The following is a 22,709-nucleotide window of genomic DNA, read 5'->3' on the forward strand; positions in this document are numbered from 1 at the left end:
ATTATACAGTATAATCCACATCAGTAATTTACCTCTCCCCAATACTTCTGGAAGCTTAGCCATTTTAACTCTACATACTTCGCAGCTTTTGTAATAAATGTTTGCATTTTGTTCTACATGAATTTATAATCCATAAGATGCAATTCGTATTGTTCTGTTCAGTTAATTTATTTGACCCACATATTTACTGTTTCTTGTGCACTTCACACCCACCTGCACAATTATTTTTCTTTCCGGTAAAATGTTTTTCCTGATTGAAAAAGAAAAGTCATTATGTCTTTGAGTGTTGACCTGCTGGTAATAATTTTTTTTTTTTTTTTTTTTTTGCCTAAGGAAACTTTTGTTCTTTTTCATTCTTGAAGGTAATTTTCAAAAACTAAAGAATTCTAGCTTGGCAATTATATTAATCAAGTAAATATATTACTCCATTATCATCTGCATTCAATTATTTTATTGAAGGCAGACACATCTATCTTATTTCATTCTTTTTAAGATATAGATATTTTATCTCTGACTTTTAAGATTTCTCAATGTCTCTGGTTTTCAGTAGTTTTACTATGATATTATTAGATATGTGTCTGTGTGTTTATCCTGTTGGAAATTAGTTTCTCAAAGCAGTGGGATAATTTTACATATTTTGGGGGAAATTCTCAGCCATTATATGTTTTTTATTACTCTATTTAATTTTAATTCTCTTTCTGCTCCTCTACTGGGGCTCTATTTTAACAATTTAGGTTTATCGATTTGTTTCACATATCACTTATCCTATATTGTAATGTTTTTCTTAATGTGTAATTGGTATTTTTGCTGACTTTTCTTCTAATTATTCAATTAGAAGTTAATTGGACAACAGTCTATAATTTAAACTCTTCACTAATTTCCTAAATTTAGATATTTTATTTTGAAGCACTGGAATAGATATTTGACAGGTTTACACAGATGCTAATTTTCTGGTGAAAAGAATCTACTCTCTTTCACAGTTTGTTCATTTTTCTTCCACTTTTTTGTTGTTGTTGTTGTTGTTCATCTTATATATTCCCTGGATCATGTTTTAGATGGCTTCTAGCTTCTCCTTTACTATCTTTGTTGTTGTTCTTTATTATTGGCCATCATTTCTTCCTCTTGATATGTGATCATTTATTATTGTTCACCAGCTGTTATATATAAAGGACCATAATAGTTCAGGGTAGAATTACCTTTGACTTGAGAAATTTCTATCTTTCCTCTGTTTGAAAGATAGGCCGAGGGTCTGATAACTTCAGTTCAATTAGGAATTCAGTTTGGTCAGATGATACTGTAGTTTTAGTAAAACACACATATACCTTAATAAACTTTCTATTGAGCCCATGTGCCTCTATTTTCTCAGCTCTGAAAACAATGAATGATGACACAATGATACTTAAATCTTGTAAAACTCAATTTTTAGCATATACTCCAAGCTCCTTCAAAATCAGGCAAATGTTTTAAACGGAAGACAGTACATCTTTGAGGCGAGCCCCTTTCCACTAAGTCTTTGCTTTCTAAGTACAACAGATTGTAAATATTTCTGCCCTTTGAAGCTTCGACCTATCTCCCAGCCTCCCTTGGAGGACCTAAACTCAGCAAATGTGGTGTGGGGAAAATTAAATTTTGAATTTGATGTCCTTATCCATCTAGTCTCTTCTAACTTATTAATCTGGTCTCTTCTACAACACAAAGAAGGTTTCACTTTTTCTCTAGCAGAGGCATTCTAACCAGGTGGGCCGAGTTTGATCCTTAATTTATATTCAGAATTATCACATTCCAGGGAACAATAATTTTTGTTCTAGGGGGAAAAAGTACTAACAATTCTAATTGTTTTTTTTTTCTCTGTAATTTTTAAGTCTTCAAATCTTCATTTTCTCCACTGTTTCTTCATACTTTTAAGATACAAATTTTAAAAATTTAGTTGGCATTACATTGTTTGTTTTTTTTTTTTTCAGAAAAATCATTTATCTACCACGAATTGGAAGTATTTTATTTTATAACCAAAGAAACCAAGAAATTGAAAGACAAGTGTTACTGTGGTCCTGTCTTTTCTTATTTTGTTGGAAATGTGTTGTAAATTTAATTAATTTTCTCAAGGGTAAAGAGCAGCGGTAAAGAAAAACCGAAACAAACGAAACTTATGATGCTTCTTCTCTCCTGCTTTTTTCATTATACCACAGTCAGTACTGTCACAGTCATGATTCAGTCAGAAAAAGAGAAACCACATTATTGATTTTAGAGGGATAGAATTAATATAAGGATTCAAGTAAACAGCTATTTAAGAACAAAGTAAGTTAAGGGAGATATCGTTTTACTTAGTAACCATGAAATAGTAAGTGTAAGAGGGCAATTTCATTCAAGTAGCTGAGAAGCCAAGGGAAATGGTGAGGGATACATGAATCCAGAGGACTGCAGGGCTGGTCCCACAGATCCGAGACTCAGAACTCTGACAGTTGGTACTACTAAGCTGGTGCAGGAGATTTGGGATATTGGTAGAGAGCTGTAAGAGCTGGGACCCAGAACTCTGACAATAACACATCAGATGGCTTTGTTTGTATCTCTCAGGTTGACAGTGAGGTTGGTCCCAAATGAATAATAATAAAAAAGGATATAGAGACTAAGTATAACCCTTAGTGTAAAATCTGTTATTGAGGTAACATTTACATAGGAAGCAAAAAAATCTCCCAGATTTCCAAACTTTTACTAATTCTCCCTATTGCAGATCCTTGTAGGAAGAGGGCCGGTACAATAGAAATGTGCTTCCAACCAATGCGGTGTACAAAATGGAAGGATCTTTGGAACTGAGAAGTAGTAATTTAAAAGCTGGTATACCGTCCATGTCCCATACCTTTTCTGGAAAATATAAAGGAACAACTTTTGGGAAAAATAAAGCTTCTCTTTGTTTAAAATAACAGAGAATAAGTAGAAACACTCTAGGAATTACCTTTTTTAATGAATACCTATTTGGATACAATTTTGGATACTGATTGCTTTTGTTTCTATGTCGACTATGGGAAAATGACATTTTAGGTTGACTAAAATTTTTGCCCATTTTGCAGGTTGAGTCAGAACATTTTGTGAGTTTTTCTCTCATTTATTTGGAATATTTTGTGGGGGTTTCCCTTGTGGAGCTGGAATATTTTGTGGGGGTTTCCCTTGTTGAGCTGGAATGTTTTGTGGGGGGTTCCCTTGTTGAGCTGGAATGTTTTGTGGGGGGTTCCCTTGTTGAGCTGGAATGTTTTGTGGGGGGTTCCCTTGTTGAGCTGGAATATTTTGTGGGGGTTTCCCTTGTTGAGCTGGAATATTTTGTGGGGGTTTCCCTTGTTGAGCTGGAATGTTTTGTGGGGGTTTCCCTTGTTGAGCTGGAATATTTTGTGGGGGTTTCCCTTGTTGAGCTGGAATATTTTGTGGGGGTTTCCCTTGTTGAGCTGGAATATTTTGTGGGGGTTTCCCTTGTTGAGCTGGAATATTTTGTGGGGGTTTCCCTTGTTGAGCTGGAATATTTTGTGGGGGTTTCCCTTGTTGAGCTGGAATATTTTGTGGGGGTTTCCCTTGTTGAGCTGGAATATTTTGTGGGGGTTTTCCTTGTTGAGCTGGAACATGTTCCGGGGGCTTCTGTGGTTGAACTGGAATATTTTGCTTTTCTTTTGACTGTTGCATCTGAGCCATTTTCTTCGTTTCAGGCTGAGGCTGATCTTTTTGGTCCTTTTTACCTCTTCTCTTCATCCAAAGACAAAAAAGACAACATAATAAAACTAATAACCAAAAAAGTGAAAATAGTAACACTTGATACTTATTTATCATCTTTCTCTTAGGGGGTGGACCACTGTCAATACTACCTCCATAGCCTTTTATTAGGCAGTTGGGGGGGTCCCACAAATAGTTGCAATGGCAGTGATGTTTATTGTTGCAGATCCCCCTCCTGTTACAGAACGAGGGGGAACAATTGCTGTCTAGCCGAGATATATGGACACACTTCTTGTGGATGCAAAGATGTTCTGCACCACACTCCGTGCCATCTTTCACTTCACCTATATCGGGTATGGTCATCCCAAGGTGGTGGTCGGTAGTCCAGCAGTTGATCCCATTGTAGTAAGCCCAATGCACCGTGGAGTGATCTCTCAGAAGGGGAATTTCTTTTACGTTCTCACACTGAATCCTCCCACACAGGATATCTGAGATATTACATTTTACGTATGAATCGTTTTGCGTACCACAGTTACCAAAACGGTCGCCTACAGTGTTTATCTGTTTATAGCAACTGTAATTTGCATTATTTGCTTCCTTGCCAAAAATCTGCCTACACTGCGTAGTGCGATCATTGCATTTCTTTTCATAGCAGTAGGCGCTGTCATTGCAGGGAATTCCATCTTCCACATACACGTCATCTGGGCACATATGGGATGTTCCATTGCACCACTCCGGAAGATCGCATTCATTGACTTCCTTTCTACACAATTTCCCTGATGGTAAGAACTTGCAGTTCTTGCAGCAAAGCCCAAAAGCACAACTAGACCCAAAACTCAGAGTGCAGTTTGACAGACAACAGGCATCTTTTGCACAGTGCTGTAAAGTTCCACAGTCACACTCCTCTTCTCCTTCAACAACACCATTCCCACAGCGTGCCAGCGTAAATATGTCCTTTGTATGAATATTGTAGAACAGACATCTTTTCTTAACTATAGAAAGATCCCAAAAATAAGAGTAACTACAATTGCTAAATTTAGTTACTGGTGGGTTATCAGTATGCATTATACATTTATATTTTCCACATGTACAGAAAAATGGATCATGAAACATACCCAAAGTATGACCGATATGATGAGCCACTGCAATTGAAGCAATGGTCAAGGATTTGTTGTAAAAAGTAACAACTGCACAACCTTGTTTTGCTCTACATAGTCCATCAACAATGCTTAGACCACTTAATCCTTTTAATTGCTTATTCATAAAAAGAGTTATAGCATCATGTGGCAGACGAGAAACGAGGTTTTCATACTTCCAGCGGCAAAAAAAAGCCGATGCTCTCCATGGATCGTCTACTTCAATAAGGTTTGCTTCAGTCCATACCTCCAAACCAAACAATAATAGCTTAAGGCCCAAGGCCTCATAAATGGAATCCACTATATTTACAACAACATATAAATTTTCCTGCAAATTTGAGACATTTTTTCCCCAATGAACATAGAGACTGTGATCAACCACCACTGCTGTTTCAATTAAAAAATTATGGACCCACCAACCCTCATAAGCGCTTTGTTCCAGAGTAGAACTACCAATCTCTTGAAACTCAGATTGGTGTACAATTTCTTCTTGTATAGCATCAGATTTCATGGTTGGGAACTGAGTCTCCTTGCTGTCCATTCTATACACCAGATGTTCAAATTTGGTAGAAAAAATCATGGGCTTAATTTCATACACAATGTTATTTATCTGTAACAATCCTCGAAAGCCACCAAAACAGGTACTGAGTGCCACCAGAGATTCTGGGTCCTCCTCTACATAACCGTGATAGTAGCAGTCATTCTGGACAAAAGGCCGGTCCTCGATGAGAGCACCCTGGTCTGTGTATGTGAACACTGGGAAGTGCCTGGGCAGCAAATGCTTCTTGATCTTCATGTGGACAATGTGTCTCTCACCCCCAAAATGCAGACCATAAGAGAGCCAGCCTGGAAGCTTCATGTGGAGGCCAGTGCCTGTTACCCTCAAGGGAATCACCACTTCTGGAGGATTGTGATATTGGGAGTACTCAGCTTGGGTGTGTCCAGAAAAAGACAGAAAAGCCCCAAGCCAGTGCAGCAGGAACATGATCCTCATGTACAACAGGGCTTCAATCTTTGTCATTATGAAGCCTCCATTATGGAATCATTGGTCTAGGTAAAACAGGCAGGCAGGCAGGCAGGTCTGAGAGTCACAGATGATCTGACTCCTTATTCTGAGCTGGTCTATAACCACTAAGCATCTGTCTTCTGGCAAAGTTGAACCATTAGAGCATCAGCCCTATAAGTAAAACAAAAACAACATGTGTATGGGGTGGTTATGAGAAAGCCTGGTGGGAAGAAAAGGAAAGGCATGTAATAAAAGTGATTAGTGTTTTGGTCAAAGAATAACTGAAGAAACTGCTCAGAATTTACTTAAATATTGGTGGGGCAGAGGGGTATTGGGAGTGACTGAACATGGATGATAGGCAAATAGGGTTCATTATACTATTCTCTAAATGTATGCATGTGTTCGTATTTCTGCAATAAATAGTTAAAACAAAAGGGTTTTAAAGATAAGGTGACCATATGTCTCAGATTGTTGGAATTGTCCCAGTTTACACATGTTAAATTGGCATAGGTAATAATACCTCTTTTTCAACTTCAAGTGGCAAATTACTTGATATTAATATAAACAGTTACCTAATATTAATATGATACACACACACACACATATAGAAACATTTGTGTTATTTTTAAAATCTCTTTATGGTACTTACCATGTACTTCTCTAGAGCAAAATGTTTATTTAGTTTTATTTTTTCTTTTCTACATAACTCTCCTCACTAGACTTGTCTGACTAGAAGTACTCGAGAGCATTATTCGTATTTTTCACAGATGTTAGCACCTCCTATAATGCCTAGTTTAATTATTTACATAGTAAATAATGGTCAATATATCTTTATATAGTGAATAATAGATTTTTATTGTTCTTTGGAGTGTTACTCAAAAAGTGTTTATAATGATTATGTTTAGTTAAAGAGCATTATTCAACAGCTGTGGTCAATTTAGTTTCTGGAACAAGGTGGTATTGCTTCAGTTTTCCTTGACTTTTCCCTCTAAATAGAACTAAATACTGTGGAAATAATTCAGTGGAAAAGAAAAAACTCTAAAAGCTAAGAAGCAAAAGACAGTCTGGCTAGAGACCTCGAGACTTGAGGAATACCAACAGGGCGACTTCCCTGTTCGCTTGTTTTTTTTTTTTTTTTTCCCTTAATTCCTCATATATCTCCAAAATTTCTCATGTGTATCCCAAATTAGGTTAAAAACCAGTCTTTAACATGGAACCACCAGCGGGCATAGACAAAAATAACTTCAAGAATCATTTGTTCTTTCTGTCCAAATGACAGAAATTGAGAAAGCTCAATGAGAACTAGTAAGGTGCTCCAGCATCTGCCCTTGAACCAAGACAGACATGTGCTGATTCGCTCACTCAGAATGGTACTTCGAAAAGGCCAACACAAATTACACTCTACAATCCGTGCACTGGTGGGTTGTTCAACCCACTTACATTGGCCATGTAACAGCACTGACAGGCTGGCCTAACCCTCATTTGATATCCAGGTAACTAGCTAACCGATATGCCTTCAGAGGCAGCAGCTGTATCTCAAGAATCTAACCCAACCTTAGCTAAATAAGTAGGGCAGGGGATTGGGAGCCCATGTTAGACATAGCAATATCATTCATAAAGCATGATATCTCACACCCCTCCACTGAATGACATAATGAGACACAAGCCTGCTGGCTTCTGCTCCCCCTATCTCAAAATCTGAATATGGCCCAATGACAAGAGGTGGTCCAGGAAAGGCATCAAACTAGATCAAGCAGAAGAAATAATTGGTGGACATGAAGATGCATCACTGCCAATTATTCAGTCAAAGGAAAAATAAATAATTAAAAAGAACGAAGAAAGAAAGATTTTTATAGGACACCAACAAGAACACCAATATACACATGATGGAAGACCCAGAAGAACGGAGAGAACCAGAAAGCTTATTCAAAGAAATAATGTCTGGATATACTGTGCTCATGGAATGGAAAAAGTATTATCATTAAAATGTCCATGCTACTTAAAGCAATCTACAGATTTAAGGCAATCCCTGTCAAAACACTTATGACAGCTTTCACAGACTAGAACAAATAATCTTGAAAGTTATAAGAAACCACAAAAGACCCTGAATATTCAAAGCAATCTTGAGAAAGAACAACAAAGTTGGAGGTATCACACGCCCTGATTTCAAACTATACTATAAAGCTACAGTAATCAAAACATTATGATACTGACATAAAAACAGAAACATAGATCAATTAACTAGATAGAGTCCAGAAATAAACCCGCACTTATATGGTCAATTAATCTATGACCAAAGAGGGAAGAATACACAATGGGGGAAAAGATAGTCTCTTCATAAATGGTGTTGGAAAAACGAAATTAGACCCCTTTTCTTAAATCATCTACAAAAATAAATTTAAACTGTATTAAAGACTTGAATATAAGACCCGAGGCCATAAAGCTCCTGGAAGAAAGCATTGGTAGTAAACTCTTTGGTATCAGTCTTAGCAACATGTTTTGAATGTCTCCTTGGGAAAAAGCAACAAAAGCAAAAATAAACAAATGGGACTACATTAAACTAAAATACTTTTGCACAGCAAAGGAAATCATCAACAAAATGAAAAGATAACCTACTGAATGGGAGGTGATATTTGCTAAGGATATATCTGATAAGGAGTTAATATTCAAACTATATGAAATATTTATACAGCTCAATGTCAAAAAACAAACAGCATAATTAAAAAGTGGCAATGGAACTTAAACAGACATTTCTCCAAAGAAGTCATACAGATGACCAATGAACACATGAAAAAAATGCTGAACATCACTGATCATCAGGGAAAGGCAAATCAAAATTACCGTAAGTTATCACCTCACCTCACATATCAGAATGACATTATAAAAAGCAAAAACAAAAAACAATTGTTGGCAGAGATGAATAGAAAAAAGAAACCCTTGTGCACTGTCGATGGGATTATAAATTAGTGCCAGTATGAAAAACAGGATGAAGATTCCTCAAAAAATTAAAAATAAAACTTCCATATGACTGAGCAATTCCATTTCTGAGTATTTATCTAAATAAAACAAAAAGAATAGTTTGAAAATATATATGCACCCCTAAGTTCATTGCAGCATTGTTTATATATAGAATGAATAAAGATGATGACTATGTATGTATGTATGTGTGTGTATGTGTGTGTGTGCATGCATATGTGTATCTGAGTTTTTATGGCTCAGCTATAAAAACAAATGAAATCTTGTCATTTATAACAACATGGTGGACCTAGAGAGTATTATGCGAAATAAAATAAGTCAGACAGAGAAAGACAACTACCATATGATTTCGCTTAATGTAGAATCTAAAAAACAAAATGAACAAATCAAGACAAACAGACACTTAGATACAGAGAGCAAACTGATGCTTCCAGAGGGTAGGTGGTGGGAGATGGGTGGGCAGAAAAGAAAAAGGGGGTAAAGAAGTGTAAACTTCCAGTTATAAAGTAAGTCACGGGGGTACACAGCATAGCAAATATAGTCAATGCCACTGTTAATAACTATGTAGGGTGACAGAGGGTTACTAGATTTATTATGTGGATCACTTTGTAAGGTACAGAAATGTTGACTCACTATGTTATATTCCTAAAACTAATATTATATTGCATACCAACTCTAATTTTAAAAAATATTAATGGCTAAAAATCTCCCAAATCTGAAGAAAGAAATGGAAATCCATATGCATGAAGCTAAAGATGTCTCAAATAAGATGAACCCCCCAAAAATATAAACAAAAGCTAGTTATAATCAAATTGTGAAAAATCAAAGACAAAGAATTTTAAAAGTGGCAAGAGAAAGCAACATATCGTCTGTGAATGAAATACCATGAGACCAGGAGAAGTCTTGCGGTATGAGGGGAATGGGATGATGTAGTTAAAACGCTGAAACAAAACAAAACAAAGCAAAAGGCAAAACAAAACAAAACAAAACTGTCAGCCAAGAATACCATACCTGGAAAAGCTATTCTTCAAAAAAAGCTCTTCATGAAGACATGAAGACATGCCCAGACAAACAAAAGCCAAGGCTGTTTATCACCATTAGAAATGCCACATAAGAAATTCTAAAAGGAGTCTTTCAAGTTGAAAGGATGCTAAACAGCAACAAATAGCATATGAAAGTATGAAATAATATATATATGTGTATATATCAATATACATATGTTACTTCATATATATGTAAACACATAAGTAAGTATACAGGCAAAAAAAAAAAAGGATGCACTATTACTCTAACATTCTAAGTATGATGAAATTGATATTTGCCCTTTTTTTTCTTATTTAGATATGGTATGACCCATGTCAATAAATCAAATAGTGTTTAGCCACATTTTTTATTTCTCCTACTGGATGGCATGGCTATTTAAAAGTCACCCTCAAGCAGCTTGTAAAGCACATTTAGTGGGTGTGGTTTGGGAATGAATGACTTCTGCCGTCCTTTGCTTCTGTGCTTTACCTTTTCCCTTCCACTGCCGAAGAGGTCTGAGCCCAAAGAGAGGACTGGATCTGGATGGGGACTCAGTCAAATTTGTCTTCTTGCCTGATAGTTATACAATCGCAGGAGTACTGCAAAGTTACATTCTGAGAGAGTTCTTTGAGTTTTTCACTTCAGTTTTTGTTCACAAATCATAAGACTGAAGGGAGGATTTGTTTTGTATTCTATCTGGCATAAGAAATGAAGATCGTAAATTGATGAAGAATATTATAGGAAAAAATGAGACAAATGGAGCCTAAATTTGGCAGTTTGGTAAGCTACAGCTTAATAGCTAAACGCAGGATAGTAGGCTAAAAAACAAAAGTTTTCATAGCATTTTAAAGAATATAGGACAACAACAGTAAACTACAGTGGCATTTACACAAATAAATGTAGAATTTTACAGAGAAAACATTCTTCTTCTTCAGGGTTGTCAATGTCTTAAGGGCTATTTGAATTGTTAAATCCAGAGTAATTTTTCTGAGTAGAGTTTCTGATTCTAGGAGAGGGATATGATAACTTTGAAAAAGGATTACTAATCTGTGAAATAGACAACGAACAGTTGAAAAATTTAAGCTACCACTGTTTAAATATAGACACTAAGGTTTTTAATTCTTACATAAATAATTTTTTCTAAGACTTTAGTATATTTATAGCTTATATAAAATATTTCTATTTTTTCTAAAAATATATATATTTTTTTGTCTAAATTATCATTGTTCATCTTTTTACTCATTAAACAATCAGTGAGCAACTAGCAGTGTGTTGGGGGCTTTTTTAGAAGATGAATGAACTCAAGTTATTTAGAGACAAGAAGTAAAGAAAGATGTGTTATTAAAAACTCTAATACCATGTAAAAATTGCTTTATTTAATTTTAAAGTATTTTTTTGTGCTTATCGAGTTTCAAGAGTGTATCATGAGTGGGCATATAGTTTGCTATAGAGATATTAGATGAGAGTAAGAGTGAAAGGTATAATGAAATAATCCAAATTCTATACCAGAAGACATTTTATGATTTACTAATTGTCCAAAAAAAAAAAAAAAAAAAAAAAAAAGAAAGAAAAGAAAAGGTAGCTACTTCTTTTTGAAAGCATCAGAACATGCATTCTAAAGAAGTGAAATTCAAACTAAAAAAAGATGAAGGATAGAAGTGCTTGATTGACTGATAAAAGGTAATCAGGGTGTGCTTTATGGAAGACATAATGATTGAGCAGGTTCTTGTAAAAAAATAAGGAAACTCAGGAAGATAAGAGGGGAAAGATATTTTACAGAGAGAATATGTTCAAAGACAAAGTGCAAGTCAGCAAAAGGCATTCATAAAATTTAAAGATATTAACTGTGACAGCCTTAAAGTTCCCCTCAGCTTGTCTAAATTTCAGATGATTTTCTTTTCCTGATTATAGGTCTCCAACCTTCTTTTCCTAGAGCATTTACCTTAAAAACTTTATTTGTAAATTCTTTCTCTGACCGTTTGACATGTAAGTCTTCTCCCAGCATCTCGCCAGTTTTACAACTCAGGAATATCTTCCTCAAGGTTCTGGGAAACTGCTCTGTGAAATATAATCATCAAGAAAGGTAGGGCATGTCTATGTGGGAGGGTAGGAGTCTAATTTCAATAAGCACCAATTAGTAAACACTGATGATCTACACATGTACTAACCTCTGCTCAACATCTTACTTTTCCCTTTGCTTGCTCACTGCAGCACTTATCAACCTCCCACCTTGTTTCAGCAAGAGGGAACAAGCAATCTATAAAAATTCCAAGAAATCTACTATAAAATACTCCTAGACCAAAGAAATGAGTTCGGCAAGGTTGCAAGATACAAGACCAACAAACGAAAATCAATTGCATTTCTATATATTAACCATGAATATATGAGAACCACAACTAAAAGTAAATTGCCATTTACAATCACTCTCAAGGAACTATAATACACGTGTATACTATTAAAATATGTACATGATCTGTATGCTGAAAACTACAAAATTCTCATAAAAGAAATAAAAGAAAATCTAAATAAATATTGATAGAAGATTCAACATAGTAATAAGTGCCAGTTCTCTCTAAATTATTCTATAATTTCAATGTAATTACTATCAAAACACAAGCATGTTTCTGTTGATAAAAAAGTTTATTCTAGAGTTTATACGGAACTAAATAGGCTATAGAATAGTTAAAACTATGTTGAAAGGAATAATAAATTGAGAAGACTCATTCTACCCAGTGTACAGCCCAGTAGATAGCTACAGTAATTAAGACAACGTGGTATTAGTGGAGTCATAAAACCATAGATCAATGAAACAGAACAAAGAACCCAGAAATAGATTCACACAAATACGCTTTGTGACAAATGTGCTTTTTGACAACGGTGCAAAGGCAATTGAGAGGAGGAAAGACAGGCATTTGAACAAATGGCGCCTCAGCAATTGGACAGTCATAAGCAGAGAGAAGAGGCACAACCTCTTGCTAAACCACACATCTTATACAGACACTCACTTAAAGTGACTCATGGACTTAAATGTAAAACATAAAATTATAATTTTTATTTTTTATGTTTCTGTACCCGTTCATCCATTGGCAGATACTTAGATCGTTTCCATATGTTAGCTGTTGTAAATAGTGCTACAGTAAACCTGGGAGTACAGATATCTCTTTAAGATAGTGATGTCATTTTCTTTGGATGTACAGTTAGAAGTGAATTTGCTGGATCATTATGGTAGTTCGATTTTTAATTTCTTGGGAAAACACCATCCCGTTTTCCATAATGGCTGTATCAGTTTGCATTCCCAGCAACAGTACACAGGGTTCCCTATTTTCTGCATCCTTAGCAACATTTCTTATGTCCTGTCTTATGGACAATAAATATCCCAACAGGTGTGAGGTGATAGCGCATTGTGCTTTTGACTTGCAAAATTGTCATTAATTTTGTTTATCTTTAAGAAAACAGTTCTTAGTTCCATTAATTTAATATTTTAATGTAGGCATTTATGCACTCCTGTTAGAACTGCTTTTGCTGAATCCCATAAGTTTTGATATGTTGTATTTCCATTTTCTTTTGTTTCGGGAGTGTTTTTGATTTATTTTGACATCTTGTTTGACCGACCGGTTGTTCAGTAGTATGTTATTTCATCTCTGCATATTTATAAATTTTCCAGTTTACTTCTTCTAATAATTGATTTCTAGTTTCATACCATTATAATTGGAGTAGATATGATTTCAATCTTCTTTAAGTTATTAAGACTTGTTTTTTGGCCTCACAGAATCTATCCTGAAGAATGTTCCATGTGCCCTTAAGGATGTGTATTCTGCTGCTTTTGGATGGAAGGTTTTGTAAATGTTGGTTTAGTTGATATGGTCTATATGTCATTTAAGTCCAATATTTTCTTACTGATTTTCTGTCTGGCTTTTCCATCCATTGATGAAAGTGTGGTATTGGAGTCTCCTACTATATATATGTACTGCTACCTTTTTCTCTCATTAGGTCTGTTAATATTTGCTTTATATATTCAGGCGGGTACATAAATATTTACCAATGTTATGTCCTCTCTGGATTGAGAAAAAGTTTCTTTAGGCTAAGTCATCTTATTTACCTATGACTGGAAGCCAGTGTTAACAGAGTGGTCATCAGTGTGAAGCTTTATTGCTGGCTTCAAATACCAGAACTGATTAGATAAGTTGATTAATTCTCATAGATTTGTTTTGTTTTTGTTTTTTTTTTAATGGAAATGAAATAGTAATGTTTACATCTTAGAGTGGTTTTGGTGTTTCCATGAGATAACCCCTGTTAAATATTTAGTGGAAGGCCTACCATATTATATGTATTTAATAAACAATTATTTTTAAAACATAATAAATGGTTTCTCGAATTTCCAATTTGTTCTATCTGTTTAATGATTTATATAAAAAAAGTATATAAAAATATACTTGTTTATACTGAACAGGAAATAACTTTCCAAACAAATGGATTTGAAGAGAAGCTAATTTTCATTTGAGTGTTTCTTTGAAGCGATGTTTCTATTGTGCGATTGCATATTGTTAGAAACAGCTATACCTTACTACTTTGCTTCCATTTCTCCTTGAGTCGGGAAAAAAAACAACCCATAAAATACTGTGAATATCTAATTTTTTCTTCTAAGCTTTTTGAAGTACTTATCATCAGTTTTTATCAAACATCTTATCTTCTGTGTGGTTCCCTTTTCTGTGTTGCAGGAGCACAGATCTTTGCATAACAAACTGGATCACCACTTCCTTTTTCCTTTGAAATGGATACTTTTCCTGGCTCCAACATTTTGGCAAAAGTATAAGAGGTATGAAGATGTCTTTTAGATTTATTAAGGTAAAACAAATTCTGTCAGAGAATGTTTGAATCACACAGTTTTAAAAGAGAAAACTGAATAAAGTCACTTCCTCCATCTTGTTGTCACTTCCATTCTATCTTTAACAAAAGAACCATTGAATTAATTTCCTATTTCTTAGCCTTGGAGGAATGGACATATGAAAGAGGCATGATTGCCACATTTTAGTAGTGTTTTTAAAAATAAACTAATCGTTAGAACTATTTTTCATTTACATAAAAATTGCAAATACAGTGCAGAGAGTTTCCATATACTTCCATGCCCATGTCCTCCTATATGTAACCTCTTACATAATATGGTATATTTTTCACAACTAATGACTCCATGTTGAAACATTATTAATATAACAGTATGCAGCTGTATCTCATCGTTATTTTAATTTGCAGTTTCCTAACGACAAACAATGTTCAGAATGATTTTCTCTGCTTATTTACCATCTGTACATTTTCTTCAATGAAGTGTCCGTTCAGGTCTTTTCCCTATTTTTATATCGGATTGTTTATATTATTATTGTTGAATTTTAAAGGGAATTTGTATATTTTGGATCAGGTCTTTCGTGATATATGTGGTCTGAATTCAATTTCTCCCAGTCTGTTACTACTTTTTCAGTCTCTTTACAGTGTTTTTCACAGAGCAGAAGTTTTCCATTTTAATGAAGTCCAGGAGATGTGCCATTTTTTTCTTTCATGGGTGATGCTGGTGTTGTATCTAAAAATTTGTTGCCAAAGCACCTAGACATCATTCTATGTTTTCTTCTGGAGGTTTTATAGTTTCATTTTTTATATTTGTGTCTCCAATTCATATCGAGTTAACGCTTATGAAAAGTTGCAAGGTTTGTGTTTTGGGGTGTCCAATAGTTCTAGCATCGCTTGTCAAAAGATGACCTTTTCTCCACTGAATTGTCTTTATTACCTTGACAAAATTATGTAGAATATATGTGTGGGGATCTGTTTCTGGACTCTCTATTTTGTTTCGTTAATGTGTATATTCTTTCACCAATACCATGCCATTTTTATTTGTATGGCTTTATAGTGAGTCTGATAGCATATTGCTCTTCAGAATGTTCTGTGCTGTTCTAAGTCTTCGGCCTTTTCTTAAAACTTTAGAATCTGTTGATCAATATCTACAAAACAGCTTCCTGGTTTTTTTACTGGAATTGTGTTGACTCCACAGATTAATTTGACATTTTAACAATATACAGTTTTCCATTGCATAAACATGGACTATCTTTTTATTTATTCTTTCATCAGAGTTTTATAGTGTTGCACACTATATTTGTTATATTTAGACCTAAGTTTTTGTTTTTGAGCTATTGGGAAATTTTTAAAACTCCAAATATTCGGAGATTCTCCAGTTATTTTTCTATACTTTGATTTCTAGTTTAATTCTGTAGTGGTCTGAGAAGATATTTTATATGTTTTGTATTTTTTAAATGTTGTAGGTTGTGTTTATGACCCAGAATGTAGTCTCCCTTAGTGAATGTTCCATGCTTAAGCAGAATGTATATTCTGCTGTGTTTGTTAAGGAATGTTCGATAAATATGAATTAGATTAAGTTGATAGTGCTGTTTATCAATTTACTGATATTGTGTCTACTGGACCTTATCAATCAATTACTGAAAAAAGGGTGTTGAAATCTCCCAGTATAATAGTGGATCTATTTCCTTTTGCATTTCTCTTAGTTTTTGCCTCATATATTTTGACGCTGTTTATAGGTAAATGTATATTAAAGATTCTTATGACTTCTAACATAATTCAGGCTTTAAAAAAAATATTATATATCTTTAGTCCAGATAATTTTTATTCTGAATTCTGCTTTGCCCACTCTGACAATCTTATCTTTTAATTGAGGTATTTCTGGTATTTAATTGATATAGATGAATTAATATCTTTCACATTTATAATAATGTTTCATATTCATTGTATTTGTTCTTTTTCTTTTTCCCCCCATTTTGTTCTGTCTTTTCTGGTTTCAACTAAGCATTTTATATGATCCATTTTCTCATCTTTTAGTATGTTACTTACGCTTTCGAGAACATTTTTTAGGTTTTGTTCTACCATTCACACTATACAATTATAATTAATTCTACCTAAAACAATGGTAGACCACTTCACATTAGTTGAAGTATTTATAAATCATCCTCAATTTATCCTCCCCTCCTTGTGAAATTGCTGTCCGTCATCTCACTTATCCATATAGTATAACTATTCTAATACATTATTATTATTACTTTAATTAAGGTTAATTTTTAGATAATTACTAATAAGAAAAATAAAATATTTTATTTGATCTTCACTTAATCTTTTCCCAAAACTCCTCTTTGTTTTTGTAGATCTGATCTTCTAACCCTATATCATTTTCTTTCTCCTTAAAGAAGTTTTTTTAACATTTCTTGCAGGGCAGGTTTGCTGATGATAAATCCCCTCATTGTGTGTGTATGGGGGGATGGTTCTGAGAAAACCTTTATTTCTCCTTTGCATTTGAAAGATAATTTCACTGGTTGTGGAATTATAGGTTGGTGAATTTTTTCTCATTTAAATATTTTACTAAACTCTATTCCTGCTTTCATGAATTCTGATAAGTCCATTATAATTTTTATCCTGTTTCTCTACATGTAAGGTGCCCCCCCCACCACCCAACACTGCTTCTTTTAAGATTTTCTCTTTACTTTGGTTTTCTGCTGTTTGAATACGATACACCTTTTGGTATTTATCTTGAATGGTATTTGGTTGGATTTGTGGTTTTTGTACCACTAATTTTTGAAAATTCTCAGGTATTATTATTTTGAACATTTCTTGTGCTCCTTTTTCTTTTTCTTCTTCTGGTATTACCATTACATATTTGGTATGCTTTCTGTAATTGTTCCACAGTTATCACATATTCTGTTCTTTTTCTTTCATTTTTTTTCTTCTCTTCACTTTGAAGTTTTTGAAGTTTTTATTGGCATATCTTCAACCTCATTAATTCTCTCCTCATCTTTGTCCAGTCTACTGATTATCCCATCGAAAGCATTATTCATTTATTTTATTATTAGCATTTTAAGAACCCTTTCTTAGAGTTTCTGTCTCTTTGCTTACATTACCCATCTGTTTTGGCATGTCGTCTGGTTTTTCCATTGGAGCCCTTAACATATATTAATCACATTTAATTTAAATTACCTGTCTTATAATTTCAAAATCTATGTCATATCTGAGTCTGGTTGTGATGCTTGCTTTGTCTTGTAAGACTGTTTCTCCTGCCTTTTAACATCAGTTGTAATGTTTTTTGAAAACTAGAGATGATGTACCAGATAGAAGGAACAATAATTAATAGACCTTTAGTATAAGATTTTATGTTAATTTGCCTTGAAGTTGAGCTGTGCCTAATATTTGCAATAGCAGTAGGTGTCAGAGATGTCAAATTTCTCTAGCTTCCTTGTTTTTTTTTCTCTCTTGTTGTCTTAGGCTTTTCTCAATAACTCTTCCATATAGGAGGTCTGTACCTTTTGGTTCTCATAGCTATTATCCACTGCTAATATACAGGACCCCTGTTGATATAATGTTAGATATGAGAAAGAAGCAATCTAATCTTGTGATTAAAGTTTAGTCTTTTAGTAGGCCTTTGTCCCTGGTCTTCATTTAGTCTTCATAAGTGTTTCTTAGTTCCCTTATGCCCTTTCAGGGGTCCCCAACCCCCGGACTGCAGATTGGTACTGGTCTGGGCTTGTTAGGAACCAGTCCACACAGCAGGGGTTGAGCAGTGGGTGTGAGCGAAGCTTCATCTGTATTTGCAGCCTCTCCCCAGCACTAGCATCACTGCCTCAGCTCCACCTCAGATCTTCAGGCATTAGATTCTCATAGGAGCCCTGGTCCCCAGTGCCACAAAAGTTGGGGACTGTTGCATTAGATTACAAAGGAAGGTTAGAAGTGGCTAGAGTTAGGTAAACACTATACTCCCACTACTCTTTGGGAAGTAGGCATTTGTTTTAAGAATGCTCTGGGATTACTTGAAAATAGTTCTTTTTCCTTGCCCCCTTGCAGAGCCATGAGGAGCTCCCTCTTGGCTCCACCAAGAGAACTTGGGATTCCTAGAAGAAATACCCGCCAAACTGTTGGGGTCCTCATAAAGTGATACCTCTGCCAAGGAGTTTCTTTCTCATCAAAATTACCCTTAAAGTGTGTGTGTGTGTGTGTGTGTGTGTGTGTGTGTGTGTGTGTGTGTGTGTTTATGATCAGTTTATGGGTTTAGGAACTTCTACTCCAAGCAAGCAGATCTTAGATATGACCCTCTGCATTTGCCTGTCTCTAAATTTCAAGTGATAATTTGCTTCGTAACTTCGATTCTTTAATGGGTCCAAAAAAAGTTATTGATTTCAGTTTGCTTTTTTCTTGTTGAAAGATTATATGTGACAACTTCCAGGCTTTTTAAATGTTGGAGATAACACCAGAAGTTTATCATGACACTTAAAGGACTTAAGGTGCTCATGATTAGACCTGCAGAAACATTTCAATTGATCGGCTACTGCTGCAATAGAGTTAAAAGAAAACATTGTGTTTTATTTACATTGTGTTTGTTAACATTCCATCATGACAGTTACATTTCAGTTATTTATTCAAAGTTCATATATGATTTGAATTTATTTTCACACTTTGAAATATATAAAGAATTTTAATACTTACATTTACTTCTCCCAAACCAAAATCCTAATGATTAAAAAAATAATCATGGACTAATTTTACAGTCGAACAATCAACAGAGTGATTCCAGTTCAGTCTGATCTTCAAATTAATTGTTATTGTAACTACACGAGTCTGGTTATCTAATGTATTTATTTATTCCTTTTTTCATTGCATATTGAGAACTCCCATTGAAAATTAAAATTCCTTGATTGAAAACTTCCTTGTGACTTCTATATTCTTGTAGGCTGTAAGTTTTTAAAAATTTAACCATACATGATTATGCACATATATAAACATAAACGACTTATTCCCGTACATATCCACTATAGCAGTTAATAATATACCTTCCACACATTACATATTTAATAAAGGTTTGTTAAATGTCCAATCGACATAAAATATCCACAGAATATTAGTCTCATACAACCTATAATATATAATATCATATACTATTTCTTGCCAAATAACAGAATCAAGCTGCGTGTATTTCCAAATTAGGTGTGAATCTAAATTAAAAATTCTATTTTGTTTAATTATTTGCTTTGTTTACCAAAAAATTATTACTAATATTATTCTAGATATCACATATATATATATATGATTCTGATGATTTCACTGATAAAATCAAGTGCAAAATTTTACATAATATCTTTCATCTACTATTTTCAGTCCCTTCAATTGTTTCTTACCTGCCTTCAAATATTCATGTTTTCCTAGTTGAAAAAAATTTTTGTTTAACTTTCTAACATCTTGTATGACTTTCTAAAATTTGTCTTTTTTCCATAACCAAACTTTAAACTTGTTTGCTTTTTTAAAAAATAAGTGTCATGTTTTTTTATTTTTAAATATGGTACTTTTGCACATATAATATGGACTTTTAACTTTCTATAATATTTTGGCTAAAGTTGTTTTTAAAGCAAATTATGGAAATCATGACAATAAATACCACATACTTTCATATCTATCTCTAAAGAAATATTTTCCTACAGTCAAAATAACATTATATTTAACAAAATCAACAGTTATTTCTTGAAACTATATAATATCCAGTGTGCATATTCAAATGCACATTTATGCCCCAAATGTCTTTTATTTATTTTATTTATTTTTAATTAAGTTTATTGGGGTAACATTGGTTAATACAATTATATAATTTTCAGGTGTACATCATAATGTAACATTTGTATATTCTATTGTGTTTACCACTCAAAGTTCAGTTTCCTTCAACTACCATATATTTAATCCCTTTTACCCACTTCACCCTCCCCCTACTTCCCTATACTTGAACCCCTTTACCCCATCTACCTCCCGCCTCCTCCCCTACCTCCTCCCCTCTGGTAACCACTAGTCTATAGTTCATGTCCATGACTCTCTGTTTGTTTGTCCTGTTCCTTTGTTGCTTTTAAGTTTACATCCCACATATAAGTGATATCATGTGACTTTCAACTTTTTCTGTCTGGCTTACTTCGCTTAGCACGATTATCTTGAGTTATATCCACGTTGTCACAAATGGCTGTATTTCATCTCTTCTTATGGTTGGGTAATATTCCATTATATATATGTACCACAACTTCTTTAGCCAATCATTTATCGTAGGACACTTCAGTTGCTTCCATGTCCTGGCCACTGTGAATAAGGTGCTATGAATGTTGATGTGCAAATATCTTTACGGATATGATTTTTTAAGTCTTTGGGGTAATACCCAGTAGAGGGATTGCTAGATCATATGGTAGATCAATTCTTACTTTTCTGAGGAAGCTCCATACTGTTTTCCGTAGTGGCTGTACCGTTTGCAGTCCCACCAGCAGTGTATGAGGGTTCGTTTTCCCCTAAACCTCTCCAGCACTTGTTATTACTTGTCCTGTTGATTATAGCCATTATAACAGATGTGAAATGATCTCTCATTGTGGTTTTGATTTGCATTTCCCTAATAGCTAGCAATGTTGAGTAGCTTTTCATGTTTGTTGGCCATTTGTATGTCCTCTGGGGAGAAGTGTCTGTTCAGGTTCTCTGACCATTTTTTGATTGGACCATTTGATTTTTTTGTTCTTATTGAGTTGTATGAGGGTTTTTTTTTTTTTTTTTTTTGTATATTTTGAATATTAGGCCCTTATCGGAGGCATTGCTTGCAAATATATTTTCCCATTCTGATGGTTGTCTCTTTATTTTTTTGATGGTTGCTTTTGCTGAGCAGAAGCTTTGTAGTTTGACATAGTCCCATTCATTTATTTTTGCTTTCACTTCCCTTGCCTTTGAGGTCAAATTCATAAAATCCTCTTTAAGTCCAAGGCCCAAGAGTTTAGTTCTTATGTTTTCTTCTATGCATTTTATTGTTTCAGGTCTTATATTCAGGTCCTTAATCCATTTTGAGTTAATTTTGGTGTGTGGTGATAGACAACAGTCTAGTTTCATTCTTTTGCAGGTGGTTTTCCAGTTTTCCCAGAACTACCTATTGAAGAGGATTTCCTTTCTCCACTGTATGTTTTTTGCTTTTTTGTCAGAAATTATTTGCCCATATAAATATGGGTTTACTTTTGTACTCTCGATTCTGTTCCACTGGTCCGTGTGTCTGTTTTGCTGCCAATACCATGCTGTTTTGATTACTGTCGCTTTGTAATATAATTTGAAGTCGGGCAGAGCGATGCCTCCAGCCTCGTTCTTTTTTCTAAGGATGGCTTTGGCAATTTGGGGTCTTTTGTGCTTTCATATGAATCTGACGATTTTTTTTTCTTTTTCTTTAAAGAATACCAATGGGATTTTGATGGGGATTGCATTAAATCTGCATAATGCTTTAGGTAATATGGTCATTTTAACTATGTTGATTCTTCCAATCCAAGAACACAGAATATTTTTCCATTTCTTTGTATCTGCTTCTATTTCTTTTAATAGTCTTATAGTTTTCATTATATAGGTCCTTCACATGTTTTGTTAAATTTATTCCTAGGTATTTTATTCTTTTTGTTGCAATTGCAAAAGGAATGATTTTTTTCCACTTCTTTTTTCTGACACTTTGTTGTTAGAGTATTCCAATGCTATGGATTTTTGAACATAGATTTTGTATCCAGAAGCTTTACTGTATTTGCTTATTGTTTCTAGTAGTGTTCTTGTGGGGTCCTTAGGGTTTTCTATATAGAGAATCGTGTCATCTGCAAATAGTGACAATTTGACTTCTTTGTTTTCTATTTGGATGGCTTTTATATCTTTCTCTTGTCTCACTGCACTCGCTAGGACCTCCAATGTTATATTGAATAACAGTGGCGATCATGGACAGCCTTGTCTTGTTTCTGATCTTAGGGGGAAAGTTTTTAGTTTTTCACTATTAAGTATAATGTTGGCTGAAGGTTTGTCATAGA

General features: G+C 34.3%; 1 protein-coding gene across 1 annotated transcript; it reads right to left on the reverse strand.

Annotated features, from left to right (window-relative positions):
- Positions 1–3,096: 3,096 nt before the first annotated feature.
- On the reverse strand, positions 3,097–5,826 carry LOC107497807 (disintegrin and metalloproteinase domain-containing protein 29-like). The gene is made up of 2 exons (XM_016120090.2): positions 3,793–5,826; positions 3,097–3,726 (listed from the first exon to the last, which is right to left on the reverse strand). The coding sequence occupies exons 1-2, from the start codon at positions 5,821–5,823 to the stop codon at positions 3,097–3,099; spliced, it is 2,661 nt and encodes an 886-aa protein (XP_015975576.2). The 5' UTR covers positions 5,824–5,826.
- Positions 5,827–22,709: the final 16,883 nt, after the last annotated feature.

The sequence above is a fragment of the Rousettus aegyptiacus genome, unplaced genomic scaffold, assembly GCF_014176215.1.
Source record: "Rousettus aegyptiacus isolate mRouAeg1 unplaced genomic scaffold, mRouAeg1.p scaffold_m13_p_16, whole genome shotgun sequence".
In the NCBI taxonomy this organism is placed as follows: Eukaryota; Metazoa; Chordata; class Mammalia; order Chiroptera; family Pteropodidae; genus Rousettus; species Rousettus aegyptiacus.